This window comes from Penicillium atrosanguineum (genome assembly GCF_028827265.1).
Source record: "Penicillium atrosanguineum strain IBT 20685 chromosome Unknown utg000007l_segment0_segment0, whole genome shotgun sequence".
Lineage (NCBI taxonomy): Eukaryota > Fungi > Ascomycota > Eurotiomycetes > Eurotiales > Aspergillaceae > Penicillium > Penicillium atrosanguineum.
The window spans coordinates 3231543-3245271 of NW_026623139.1; the positions used below are offsets into that span (position 1 = coordinate 3231543).

General features: G+C 48.9%; 5 protein-coding genes across 5 annotated transcripts; 2 read left to right on the forward strand and 3 right to left on the reverse strand.

The window, feature by feature from the left end:
* Window positions 1-134: 134 nt before the first annotated feature.
* N7443_009433 (NAD-dependent epimerase/dehydratase family protein) lies at window positions 135-1425 on the reverse strand (the record flags this gene model as incomplete). The annotated part of the gene is made up of 5 exons (XM_056889489.1): window positions 135-407; window positions 467-924; window positions 979-1056; window positions 1132-1337; window positions 1409-1425. The coding sequence occupies 5 exons, from the start codon at window positions 1423-1425 to the stop codon at window positions 135-137; spliced, it is 1032 nt and encodes a 343-aa protein (XP_056738791.1).
* Window positions 1426-2066: 641 nt separating this feature from the next.
* On the forward strand, window positions 2067-3290 carry N7443_009434 (NAD(P)/FAD-dependent oxidoreductase; the record flags this gene model as incomplete). Its single annotated transcript, XM_056889490.1, has 1 exon — window positions 2067-3290. One exon carries the CDS (start codon window positions 2067-2069, stop codon window positions 3288-3290), a length of 1224 nt encoding a protein of 407 aa, XP_056738792.1.
* A 2010-nt stretch (window positions 3291-5300) lies between these two features.
* N7443_009435 (beta-glucosidase) lies at window positions 5301-7907 on the forward strand (the record flags this gene model as incomplete). The annotated part of the gene is made up of 7 exons (XM_056889491.1): window positions 5301-5421; window positions 5474-5667; window positions 5717-5769; window positions 5822-6044; window positions 6092-6341; window positions 6398-6560; window positions 6614-7907. 7 exons carry the CDS (start codon window positions 5301-5303, stop codon window positions 7905-7907), a joined length of 2298 nt encoding a protein of 765 aa, XP_056738793.1.
* A 719-nt stretch (window positions 7908-8626) lies between these two features.
* On the reverse strand, window positions 8627-10772 carry N7443_009436 (uncharacterized protein; the record flags this gene model as incomplete). Its single annotated transcript, XM_056889492.1, has 2 exons — window positions 8627-10348; window positions 10407-10772. The coding sequence occupies 2 exons, from the start codon at window positions 10770-10772 to the stop codon at window positions 8627-8629; spliced, it is 2088 nt and encodes a 695-aa protein (XP_056738794.1).
* An 863-nt stretch (window positions 10773-11635) lies between these two features.
* N7443_009437 (uncharacterized protein) lies at window positions 11636-13194 on the reverse strand (the record flags this gene model as incomplete). The annotated part of the gene is made up of 5 exons (XM_056889493.1): window positions 11636-11983; window positions 12036-12395; window positions 12448-12849; window positions 12899-12913; window positions 12979-13194. 5 exons carry the CDS (start codon window positions 13192-13194, stop codon window positions 11636-11638), a joined length of 1341 nt encoding a protein of 446 aa, XP_056738795.1.
* Window positions 13195-13729: the final 535 nt, after the last annotated feature.

A 13729-nucleotide genomic window follows, 5' to 3' on the forward strand; every position in this document is an offset into this window, starting at 1 on the left:
AGTCTGTTTACTAAAATTTATCAAATTTTTCATGGTATTCGGTCATAATTACCTTGTCAACGTCGATGGTAAACCAAGATATATTTCTATCAGCATAGACTTTGAACCTTACACAGCGACATGTCGTGGCGTGTTCATGCTAGTTTTGGGGATGGGTTGTTCTTTGCAGCGGCCTCCACCAAAGTGGCTCGAGGGATCTCCTCCTCCAAACTCGGACCCTTCGGATTCCATCCGAGCAGTTTGCGTGCCCGGTGCCCTGATGTTTGCGCATTTGTCCCCCAAAGCACTGCACCATGCGCAGTGAGCCTATCGGCTGTGCGAGGATCAATCGACTCTGCATGGGGTGACTTGATAAACCCCTGTGTGTGGGCAAACGAGGAAATCTTCCGCCCGATTTCTCCGAAAGACTAGAGGACGAATAGATTAGTGAATTTATCGTAGTATCATTATAACTTGCTTAACTTACCAGCTTTCCTGCTTCTGGGAAGTAAATTCCATTCTCATTCCACAGGGCGCGACTGCTCGTACTAAGAGCCTCAGCGACCAACATAATGATTAGGCGCGAGATATCTGACACATGGACATGACTCCAAGTGCTTTCACCCTTGCCAACATGGATACCATGACCATATTGCAAGGTTGATTTTACAAGATCGGGGATTTGGACGCTGCGCTGGTTGACTGGGCCTCTCCCCAGGCCGTAAATTATGGGTCCATAGATAACCGCTGTTCGCACGGAGGGCTGGCTGGCAGAAAGCCCGGTCACAAGCTGGTCGACAACCCGCAACGGATTTGAAGCGATAATATCACGGACTTCACCGACTCCTTTCAAATCGTTATAGATCTTAGGGCGGGCTTCTCCATAGGTATTGTTGACTATTTCGGGCCCCGAAATTACACTAGCGCCAGAGATCTGTATCCAAACTAAGATCTGTCAGATTCGATTATGTTGAAAATTCTGTCTTGGAGAAGTGATACCTGGACATTCTTTTTGAGTTTTCAGAAGGCCTTGAGCGATGGCCTTTGCGCTAGGGACGTGATTGGAGCTTGCCAGATCTATTGTTCAAATCATCATTTCATGATTAGCATGAACTATCTTTTGGCTAATTAAGGATTTCTTTTAAAACTCACTAAGAACAACATCAGCTTGAGAGACCTCGTTCTGGATCGCGGCCGCAGAATCCAAATCTCCGATCAGCTGTGTGACAGAGGGGTATTTTTCAGTGACACACGCTGCCCGAGACTCATTTCGCACCAATGCCACGATGTTAGAAGCAAGGTTGGACTTTGAGAGCCCATAGAGGACATCTCCTCCGATATAGCCAGACACTCCTGTTCTTTAGAGTGCACGGGTATCATTAGTTACCGGACAGAGATGTCTTACTGCCATAAAACCAGATATACATACATAAAGACACGGCTCATCTTGTGTAAGAGATTGTCTGCCGGATGTGGTATCACGTACTTGAAGATGAATTGCAATGGCAAGAAAATTGAACATAGATATTGGGCTAATAAACCGTCTTAAGTTCCCATATAACTTCCATTTGTGGGGCACATAGCTTATGTCATCGCGATATCCTTCCACTCAGTTCCCAATCAAGCTCCTTTTGGGGGCATATAGCTTATGTCATCGCGATATCATTCCATTCAGTTCCCATTCAACTTCCATTTGTGGGGCACATAGCTTATGTCATCGCGATATATTTCCATTTCCAAAACTCGGCTTGATAATCATCAATTGGCGATACCGACCCAGCTGCCGATCTATAACCATCCTATCAAACTATGGTATCACTTTTTCATTTGGGGAATTTATCCCGACTGTGATATCACCGGTACCCGGCCAATATTTGCAGTAGCTAGGGACCGAATACCTCCACTATTAATTCTAGGAAAGGCAGTTAATTCCATTTCTCACACCGGAAGCGGTGACAAAAATATAGTCGGCGATGGTGTGGGACAATTGAAAGAGTACAAAAGACAGCCAAGATAAGTTGGATTCACCAGCATGTCTTTTCAATTATAACTCCTAGAAGCTGTCATATTCCTTTCAACTAGTGACAATGCCTAACCCGCAATTCCCGACCACCACGTCCCGTGACCACTATGATGTGGTCATCATTGGAGGTGCTACAAGTGGCTCGTCCATTGCTTGGCACCTGGTAAATGAGAAGGGTTTCAGTGGCTCCGTTTTGGTCGTTGAGCGTGACCCATCGCTGCAATTATCTGCCACAAAGGCCAGCAACAACTGTATGCGACAACAATTTGCTACCCAAATCAATATCGAGATTGCCCAATACGCGGCCGAGTTCGTTAAGAAATTTGGGTCTCAGTTTGGAGATGACCCCTGCGTGCCAGTTCCCCCGATTCGCAATTTCGGGTATCTCTACCTCTCGGACTCTAAACGATTTACCGAAATTCTGCAAAAGGATCAGCAGCTCCAGTCAAGCCTGGGTGCGGGAACCCATATGCTATCGGCAGATAAGGTCAAGTGCCAATATCCATTCCTCCTCACCGACGACCTCGACTCGGCGAGCTTGAACACCAAAGATGAAGGCTGTTTCAACGCTATTGGTATGGTTGACTGGATGCGGAAGTTTGCCATCAATAATGGTGTCGAGTATATCAACAATGAGGTCGTCGAGATGGTCACAAACGGAGACCAAGTCGAAAGCATCAAGCTTCGCAATGGCGAGAAGATCTCAGTTCAGAATATTGTGAATGCAGCAGGTACTCGTGCTGCCCAAGTCTCTACGATGGCCGGCATCAACGATCTGCCTATCGAAGCTCGCAGACGTTACACTTTTATTTTCTCAGTGGACGAGCCACTTCCTCAGGACCTCCCTTTGACCATCGATCCGACTGGCGTTCATCTCAGATCATATGGTCCGAGGGACTATCTTGTTGGCTGCCCACCGATCGGACCAGATATTGCGGTCAACATAGAAGACTTTAGTTTTGCCGAGAATGTTTGGGAGGAGAAAATTTTTCCGACAATCAGTCGTCGAGTTCCCAAATTCAGGACAGCGCGGGTAACGGATTCCTGGATGGGTCATTACGAATTTAACACCTTCGACCACAATGCTATTATCGGGTTGCACACTGCCATTAAGAACTTTTACTTCTGCGTCGGATTCTCTGGCCATGGAAGTCAACAAGCCCCTGCTTGTGGCCGCGCTGTTGCCGAGTTGATTGTGCATGGTGCATTCAAATCCCTAGATCTGAGTGCGCTTTCGTATTCACGAATCCCGGAGGGCCGTCCTCTGACGGAGCGAGCAGTGATCTAAAGGCTTTCAATATTGCATGACCGCATTGGCTGGTCAAACTTTTCAATAAGAAATACTGCTTTAAAGATTTTCATACAAGCATCCATCGACCCGTATCTGAAAGTTAAATTCTCTGTATTCCGCGAAACAATTGACCTTTGTATACTTCTTTTGTTCTTGTGTGAATTGTTTTGTATATTATTGCATAATATATTATATCATACGCATGTTTCGTGAGGGGCGCCGAAGTGGTTTCAAGAAACCTTTATTGGGAGGAATGGATTGCCGCAAAAGCTTTCTCAATGAAAAATGAATCTTGGTCTTACGAAAAGTTGACATTCAGAGCATGTTACAACATGACACTTTGTATATTGAATCATTCGTTAGCCCTCGTTTGATGTATTGGATTGTGGTAGCTCTGTCTAGCGTGAAACCTCGGACGACACGCGAGAGTACGACCCCGTCATGGGCATTTGAAGGTAATGTCTGATATCGCTAATCACAGTAGAACTGCGTTACTTGCAAAGGAACCTTGCCAATCTAGGCCCAGACTGTCCTTCTGAATCCAGCATGTTTTTCCGCATATGAATCCGTCAACCTATGCCCGGCGACAAGATAGGAAATCTGGGAGATAGTGCAAATAGTAGTCTCGCAAGTTGATATTCTGTTCTTTGGCTTGTTGTCACGTAGCCTTTTTAAGACTTCCCTTTGGCGAAAAGGGCTCTTGGAATGCTAGAGGCCTTTATGATGGTCGGGAAATCATCCTAAATGAAGACAGCTATCACATCTAGCTAGACATCCAGATTCCTTAGACAGGTGGTGCCAAGCGCTTCCAACATTAGTGGCGTCACGGTAGGTTTTCGACCTATGCAAATCCGAGGCGCGTGGATGCTTCCGAAATACCGTGAGTTTCTGTGAAGTTAATGATCGTAAGTTTAGTGCATGCACCTTCTTCAACTACCTTGGATGTGGTAAAGGCTTGGATCTCGATCATATCGCGAATAAAATGGAGTTTTGAGGCAGAGAGCCTAGAGCCATGTTGTTTGGACTACTGTTGAATAATGGCAGATGGCGAGTAGAACTAGGCAAATAGGCCCTGCTGCTGGCTGGAAAAGAGAGGAGAGGAGACGGATTGTGGTAACGAACGTTAACGTCCCCATTTCCGGAGGCGGTCTGGCTACTTAGGCTGAGCCGGTATATACAGTCATAATCCGCACATTTAGAATATAATTTTCGGGAAAGAAGTCGCAAAAGTATGAGGGTATAACTGACTTTGCAAACTACTGTATCGCCTCAAATGAAGCGGATTTCCTAGCATCTAGTACATTTCAGACTATAGACAACCTCCAAGTAAACATGTCAGTGGCTTGCCGGCGAGGGACTAAAACTTTGACTGGCAGAAAAACCTCACTTTGAATGAGTCTAGGGCAGAATTCGACTTACAATCTCGCTTACAGCAGGTAAATGCATTCCATCAAAGATGACATGCGGACCCAATTGCGGGGAAGTGGGGAAGCGGGCCCGCGCCCTCTTATACCGAGCAGTAAGTAAACAAAACCAAATGCTACCTCAAGTATCTGTGCTTCATAGATATTTGAAATCTGACCTTCTCGGTTGCGACATTGCACTGGCACGTTGTTTTATCTACATTTATGATCAACATTGAAATAACCCCTTTGAGCCATGTTTTCCCTGGAATGTGCCAAATACGCGCTTCAGCCCCCTTCGCGTCTTTTCTCCAGAATACCTAATCCCTGTTTGTACCACTTTCTTCCCCGCAAATTTCATCTTGGGCATGGATTGACTCGATCGTTTGTATTTCCCCTCTCGGTTTACCCGTATGATGCGTCCGAGCTAGAGACTGAGCCGATATTACTCCGGCACATTATTGCCCGAGCAGATATTGATGAAGTCTAACTGATGTATGTTTTGGAGCTATCGGATTCCTTTCGGGTCCACAGTTTCAGAGGCTTATAAGCTACCTTCTCCTCTAAGGAAATATTTTCAGGCGTGTCTGCTTCCACAGCCAACATGGGAATCCGGACGTACACTATCGGGCTTTTGCTCGGACTTGTATTACAGGTCAATGCTGCCGATAATATCACTGATGACTCTTACTTCTATGGCCAATCACCGCCTGTTTACCCCTCACGTATGGTTTTCTCTAAAGGCACCTGCTTTTGGCTCGCTGACTTTTTATCTAGCTGAGGGTGCTGGAGCAGGAAATTGGCATGCTGCCTATCAGAAAGCCAAAGCATTCGTTGGTCAACTCACTGCTGAAGAGAAGGTTAACCTGACTGCTGGTACATCCATCAGCAATGGCTGCTCAGGTAACATTGCACCCATTGCTCGTCTTGACTTCCCCGGCTTCTGCGTCTCGGATGCCGGAAATGGCTTAGTAAGCTCTAATGAATTGCTTTCTATTTTAAGATGCTAACGATGAGGAGAGAGGGACCGACTACGTTAGCAGTTGGCCATCTGGACTCCATGTTGGAGCCAGGTACGTTACCCCGTTTACCTTTATTTCAATCCTGTGTGCTGATCTGCCAAAGCTGGAACAAGGAGCTGGCCAAGCAAAGAGGAGCACACATGGGCGAAGAATTCCGCAAAAAGGGCGTCAACATGGTCCTTGGACCCGTCACTGGACCCCTTGGTCGTATAGCCGAGGGCGGACGCAATTGGGAGGGGTTTGCAGATGACCCATACCTCGGTGGCGGTCTGATCTACAACACCGTCAGTGGTATTCAGTCTTCCGGCGTGGGGGCTTGCACCAAGGTTGGTCATGTTTTGGGGTTAACAGATTCAGTGACTGAAATTTGCAGCACTACATTGGAAACGAGCAAGAAACCAACCGAGTCCCTGGTGAAAATGAGCAGGGAGAGTACACCGAGGCAGTTTCTTCCAACATCGACGACAAAACTATGCACGAGCTGTATCTCTGGCCTTTCTATGATGCTGTTCTTGCTGGTAGTGCATCTATTATGTGCTCTTACCAACGCGTCAACAACTCCTACGGTTGCCAGAATAGCAAGACCCTTAACGGGCTTTTGAAAACTGAACTTGGCTTCCAAGGTCAGCTCTTCATCAGTTTTGAGTCCCATATTGGCTGAAACTAACCTACTATATAGGCTACGTTATGACCGACTGGGGTGCACAGCATGCAGGCATCGCCTCCGCCAATGCTGGCTTGGATATGGTCATGCCGGCTTCCGACATGTGGGGTGATAACCTCACTATTGCGATTAAAAATGGCTCGATGGAAGCTTCGCGTCTGGATGACATGGCAACTCGGTAAGCGTTTCTATAGAATATTTTTTCGAAATATTCCAGCTCACCCCATTTAGTATCATGGCAACATGGTTCCAGCTTAATCAGAATGAGGGGATCCCCAACCCCGGTATCGGAATGCCATCCGATGTCAACGCTCCTCACCAGCGAGTTATTGGCAAGTCTGTTGACTCCAAAGATACTCTTCTGCAAGGCGCTATTGAAGGCCACGTTCTAGTCAAGAACATCAATGCTGCACTGCCTCTCAAGGCTCCCAATTTGGTCTCGGTATTCGGATACGATGCTGTGAATGTTGATTATCTCAACGTGGCTATTGCATCAGCCTCAAAGCCCACCTTGATCCAGAACAGCACTCTCTACGTTGGAGGTGGCTCCGGTGCTAACTCCGCGGCATACGTTGTTTCTCCTATTGAGGCACTCAATCGCCAGGCTTACGAGGATAACAGCTCTATCATGTGGGACATCCACTCCCAGGACCCTGACGTTGATCCTACCTCGGATGTCTGCTTGGTCATGGTCAACGCCTTCTCTACTGAGGGCTTTGATCGCCCCGGTTTGACTGATGACTACAGTGATATTTTGATAACCAACGTGGCTAAGAAGTGCCCGAACACCGTTGTTGTGATCCATAACGCTGGTATTCGTCTTGTTGATGACTGGATTGAGAATGATAACATTACCGCTGTCATTTTCGCCCACTTGCCTGGTCAGGACACCGGTCGCTCTCTAGTCGATTTGCTCTATGGTCGTGCGAACCCCTCCGGCAAACTTCCTTACACAGTTGCTAAGAAGGCATCCGACTATGGAGCCCTTCTGTCGCCCACTGAGCCCGAGGGCAAATACTGGCTGTTCCCGCAAGACGACTTTACCGAGGGTCAGTTTATCGACTACCGTGCTTTCGATAAGAGCGATATAAATCCTCGTTTCGAGTTCGGATTCGGTCTGTCGTACACAACCTTTGAATACTCTGGTCTGAAGCTTCAGAAGAATAAGAAGCCTACTTCACAGTATCCTCCTGGGGCGGCTATTGTCGAGGGAGGCAATCCCCACCTGTGGGATGAACTTATCACCATCACCGCCCAGGTCCAGAACAGCGGTAGTGTTGATGGCGATGAAGTTGCTCAGCTTTACCTTGGAATCCCCGGTGGGCCTGTCCGTCAACTCCGCGGATTTGAAAAGGTCACTATCGGCACCGGAAAAAGTGAGACTGTCACTTTCCAGCTGACCAGAAGGGATCTGAGTAACTGGGATGTAAATGCTCAACAGTGGGCTCTGCAAAAGGGTCAGTACAAGGTCTATGTGGGACAGTCGAGCCGCAGTTTGCCCCTGCAGACTTCTTTTAGCATTTAGACCCAGATGGACTCTCTTCCGTGGAGATAGATAATTCAATATTAAACCTGGGAACGTTGAGGATTGACCAGGATACATATTCCACGAGCGTTTGATTCATCTCGTTAAATACTATTCCAGACAACTCAAGCCACCATACATGATGTGAACTAGCTTAAATGTGTACTGAAAGACATATTATCCATCAGGACCCTCTCAGGATAGCACATTGACCTAAAATCGCGACTCGACGTACCTGCTATGATAAAAGGTTTTACGGCAGGTGGTTTCTAGAGCACAGAGAGGGCTTTTGCGGGCGACGAACATTATAACAGGTTGTGTAGTGTAATGGTCATCACTGCGGATTCTGATTCCGCCGATCCCGGTTCGATCCCGGGCACGACCTTTCAAGATTAATTTTTGGGCGCTTTATTGTTTTGGCCATAGTAGTCTGTCAAACGTTTTTCTTTATTAGTTTCGCTAAGAAAAATTATTCTTTTTGGTTACACTGTGCCAATGGTGTCAATGTTCGACCTAAAGCTTGCGTCAACAAAGCAAGTAGGTTGAGCAGGGACCGATTGATTCAAAGAAGCAATTAAAAAGGGCTGAACTTCGTAGTTTTGAATGAATTTAGGAGATCTATTTATCTCTAGTGTCTAACAAAAGCCGAGCGCACGTAAATACATCAAATATAAAGAATACACATGATGGGGAATTAGAAAAGAAGACGACATAATTCTTTACAGCTTGCTCTTAGGCGGCTGGTTCTTGAGAAGTGCCTCATTCCAAGGGTAGGGGTCGAACACCAGGTCGTTGACCGGGTTTTCCTGGCTAGCGCGACGGAACAAGTCCTCATAGACCTTGCCGTCAGACCGACCAAGACTGCTGTCCAGTTGCCAATCGGGAATGGCCCAAGCGTCCACTAGGCTGATGGCATGGGGGCGAATTTCGTCGAGGAGCTTCATCACGGCCGTGGTGCGGGTCAGAGTGATCTGGCGCACGGTAACGGCACCTGATGAGAAGAACTCGGCAGCTTCACGCTCGAGAGTGTGCAGAGCGTAGAGGCGGAAAAGAGCATGCATGAGGGTCTTGGTCTCGGGGTCCAAGGCCTGGGAGAGTTGTGGAGAGGAGACGCTCTCGTAGAAGTTGCGGACGACCATGTACTGGGAGTGGGCGGTGGAAAGACGCCAGAAGTCAACCAGCAGGCTGTTCCATGAGCGCTTATCAGCATCACGGTGCTTCAGTGCCTCGAAGGTCAGGTGAGCTGTGCGCCAGGCAAAGGCGTCCACGATGTCCTTGTCTTCCTCGAGCACGTCGAAGGAAGCACCCTTGTCTCGGCGGTCGAGGTAAGACTTAAGGATACGAGAGGTGTCGTTGTCAGCAGACTTGCCAGAGAGCACAGCACGAGCAGACTTGAGCAGGTAGCGAGCGACCTGCTGGGTCAACATGTAGTTATCACCCTCCCATGTGAGAGTGGGCAGGTAGTCAGCGTAGTAAGATCCAATACCGCTGTAGCTGCTGTAGCCATGGCCACCACAAGCGCGACGGCAGACCTCAAGACCTTCACCAGCTGTGGTACTAGCAAGGGCCTTGAGACCGCAAGAGGTGGCGTGCAAGTCTGCCAGCAGGTCAGCACCGGCGCGGAGCTCCTCGGGGCCAGGGCCACGCGAGTTCTGGCCAGGTGAAGCAGCAGCCTTCATGCGGTCCTGGTTCTCCTGGTACAATTGCATCATACCTCGACCGGTAAAGTGCAAAGCGTACATAGAGGCCAGGAGGGGCAAAAGGCGGACCTGCACCATCTTGTAGTTCAGGACCTGGTTCTCACCAGCATTGGGCTCCGCGTCGCGGTCCTGGAACTGTCTACGGACAGCAGCGTAACGGGTAGCAATGGTCACTCCGCGGGCCAGGACACCACCGGACTGCAGGACAATGTTCGAGCGCACCCATGTCAAGGTGCCGTAGACCAAAGAAGGGAGAGCGGGGCGAATGTACTTGCCGGTGTCCTTCTCAATACGGGAGAAGCGGGCCAGCATGTTGATGTGGGGAATCTTAACATTGTTGAACAGCAGGAAGCCATTGTCCATGGTGTTGTAGCCGAACTTGGGACCAATATCACCAACGTAGACGTTCTCCAAGGGCTGGTGAGTCTCGAGGTCGCGGACCTGCACGACGAAGGGGTGGGGTCCAAAATTTTTGCCGCCGATAAACAGCTGAGCCATCACCACGGCGTGGTTAGCAGTACGACCGAGAGAACCAATCCACCACTTGGATGCAGTCAATGTAGGGGAGTTGATTGTGAAAGTCTGGTCCTCTTGGTTCCAGGTGGCAGTGGTCTCGAGACCACGGACATTAGAGCCGTGGCCCAATTCGGTCTGGGCGTAACAGCCAATAATTTCATATTTCTCGGCACGCTGGAGGAAGACTTTGTGTTGTTCAGGGGAGCCTTGTTCACGGAGAGTCACCTAAGAGAAAGAACGGTTAGCCTAGCGCTCCGGGTTAGGTTGTCAAGGGGATATATACCAGGAACATGCTTGCGTGCAGCCCATAAGGAGTAGGCTCTCCAATAAGCTCATTGGCGGCGTGAAGCTCCTCCATTGACCACTTGTTCTGCTCGGCCAGCTGTTGCAGACGCTTGGCCTTAGCAAGCGACCGTTGCAGGCGCTCGACGCGACCGAGAGTGTGATTCTGGGACTTGTCGAAGACCTTTTCAGGCTCGAGCAAGGTAAGAAGCTTCTGCTGTCGGTCCAGAGCCTCTTTAGTGTGAAGCAATTCGGACAGCTTGTCAATGTTAATGTTTGACTGCGCACGCTCTGCAGCGAGCAGTTCGGAACCCTGCGGGCCCGAGGGCTTGAGGGCTTTGACCCAGTCAGGAGGAGGAGAAGGCATAATGTAGAGGATGTGGATAGAGAGGAATGGAGAAAGAAATCAACGTGGGGAGTGAGATTATAATAGACTCCGTATTTCTGGGGTTCCCCGGTGACGTTCTCCAGGCCTCGGGCCAAATCAGTCGCCGAAAAAGGAAAGAGCCGAGGCCCAGTTGAGTTCGCCTAATCGGGAAGGTTCGACTGGCCGACAAACGCCGAAGTCGCTGTGTAAACCCATTTTCACTACAGAAAAATACATTAAGAAGACATCTACCCCCACTTAAAACCCCTCACTTTCCTCGGTTCTATTTGCGATGCATTACTGTTAAATGGTGTCGGATGGATAAGCCCCGAAGTCAGCCAACACTAAAGTCGGGTTTAGTGGGATCGTCAGCCGACAGTGGCGATCGGCGGCTTCGTGTTTGCGGCGGCTTCCGGCTAGTTTGTCTTGCTGGACATGTCCGTTGATATAAGGGGGGAAAGTGACCTCGGTATGTATTTTTAGGCCACCCGCCATCACTACCGTCCCTACCGCGTGGCTACTTATGCCTGGCTATCCTGTACATACCCCTGTCATACCTCTCCTATGCTCTTCCGAAGGTCGGGAACGTCGTTGCACCCACAGAGAGCAAGATCTCACGCAATTGAACAAAGCATAGCTTCTATGAGCATCAATTTTGATTGTTATTTACTCCCTTCTTATGTCACGGCACGTGCAATCGAAGGATATGCCAAACTAGATGCAGGGTCATCGGGGGCGCGGGTCGGGAGTTTAAATGCAACTCGGATCAGATAAGAAGATTGGTCCCGATTTTCACATGTCAGATCATTGAGGCGGACGCTTGTGAAAGGCACGAGCTAGGGTTAAGAAAGAATGTCTTCGACCTATTCATTCCGTCGCACTTTCGACACCCGCGGTAATCCCAGCCACGCGACGAAGATGGCTCCCGATAGAGCGATGATGAACGGCTGCAACACGCTGACTCCTTTCGCTTGTGCCAGCGCTCCCACGGCGAAGGGCAGGATGGCTGCTCCACTGCCTCCAAATGCGGCTGTGAATCCGATCGAACTGACGTGGAGGTGTCGCGGGAGAAGCTTCGTGATCATCACGATTGCGCCCGGGAAGAGAGGGCCTAGGAAGAAGCCCTGCAGGGAAACGGCCACCGCGGACGCATAGAATTGAGGCACGAGCCACAGGACTAGACCGAATGCCATGGACAACACAATATAAGCCTGCAGACAGGACTGTTAGCTTCGTCTTCAGATTGCTTCGGAAGAGTCTTACTGCGATCGCTATCTTTTCGCCCACTCGTGGAGTTACGAACCCCAAAGTGACTCGACCGACAGTTATACCAAGCCAGAATCCAGTGGCCGTCATGCCGCTAGCGAATGGGGCCCCGTGTCGGACCCGGATCATGTAGGTGACAATCCAACCACCCAATGCAACTTCCACTCCAACATAACCTAGCAGAAACAGAGCACATAACCAGGTGACCCGGGCCGATGGGCGCTTGAATAGGGCATTTTTAAGACCGCCTTTCTTATTATCTCCGACCGAGTGGGAGTTGGCTGCACGGAATACCGCGCCCGTAGATTCCCAGAAGAAAGTACCACATGCCGCAAGCTCGACGACAGCACATCCAACCTGAAGGAATGTCTCAATAAATGGTCATTTTAGAAGGAAAGAAAGAACTCACCATGACATAATAGTAATAGTACCAGGGTAGATTGGCTCTGGTGATCATTGAAGTCGCGATCAACGGACTCAGGACCGCACCAGCGCCATATACACCGTGCAGAAAACCCAGCAGCTCGTTAGCATTGGCCATATTACCTATCCAGGCATTCCAGGCGGCATCCTCCAGGCCATTTCCAAAGCCAGCGAAGATGAATGCGACCACGAGTACGGGGTACGGTGGATGTGTGCAGTTCACGACGTAGGCGATCAGATGGCAACTTGGTCCAATAAATGCTACACCACGCTGTCCCAAAATGGTGTGGATTCGGTGGTTGAGAAAGGCTGCAAGAGTATAGCCAACCAGAGGTGATAGGAATACAAGTGAGACGATCGTATATGACAGGTTGTAGTACGTTTCGAGCTGGATAGTTGTTAACCTGAAATTCGTCATTTAGATAAGATTAACTTACATAGGGAATCAAAGCCTTTTACCATAAAAGAAAATCCGAGTTAGCAAGTCTGGATCGCATCGCCAAGAAACAGTACTTACACCGTATGCCGCATCATTCGCTCCCATCACTAGGAAACTCCAAAAGGTCGAGAAAGAGCGATAAGTGTTGATACGAGGTTGATTCCACTTTTCCAGTGCTAGAAAGCCATGCGAGCCATCAGTAAGAGATTCTGATCCCGGAATCTGTCGAGGAAGAGCCTCGAGAGTGATGTTTGCATCGTGCGACTGTTCCTGGACTACACAGGTTGAGGTCATACTGAGTGTTAGCTATCAGTACAAGAGTAGGGCATCTGAAAGCGATACGCGAGAAGATAGGATTGAGATTTTTGCAGTCTCGCATCGAAACATGATCCAATTCTGTTCGACTGAGTAAGGCCCACTCGCCCATGCGGAGATGCTTGGCGTCGGAGTTTCCCGATCCGGCTGAAATCGGTGTGGGGTTGAGACCCTAGGCCATCACGTGGAGATGCGGGGTTCGAGCGAGATTCATAGCGAATCGGAGTCATGGACTGCTCTATTTACCTGGTGTGTTTTGGAATAAAATAAGGCTGGTTTGGTAGGTAGATGAAAAGTTGCACATGTTGAAGAGCGGAATCGAATAAATCTACAATTTGACTCTTAAGCCTCTAAACTCGATTTACTCATTCAAAATGACCAAGAGAGCACATTAGCGTGCAGCTGCCTTCCTGATTAACATAATCAAAGAGATTTGATACATGTTCTAGGCATTCAAGAGCCCAATTTACCTCGTTCCTTACAATCAAATCTAGGTTTGACCTCGTCTCTCTGT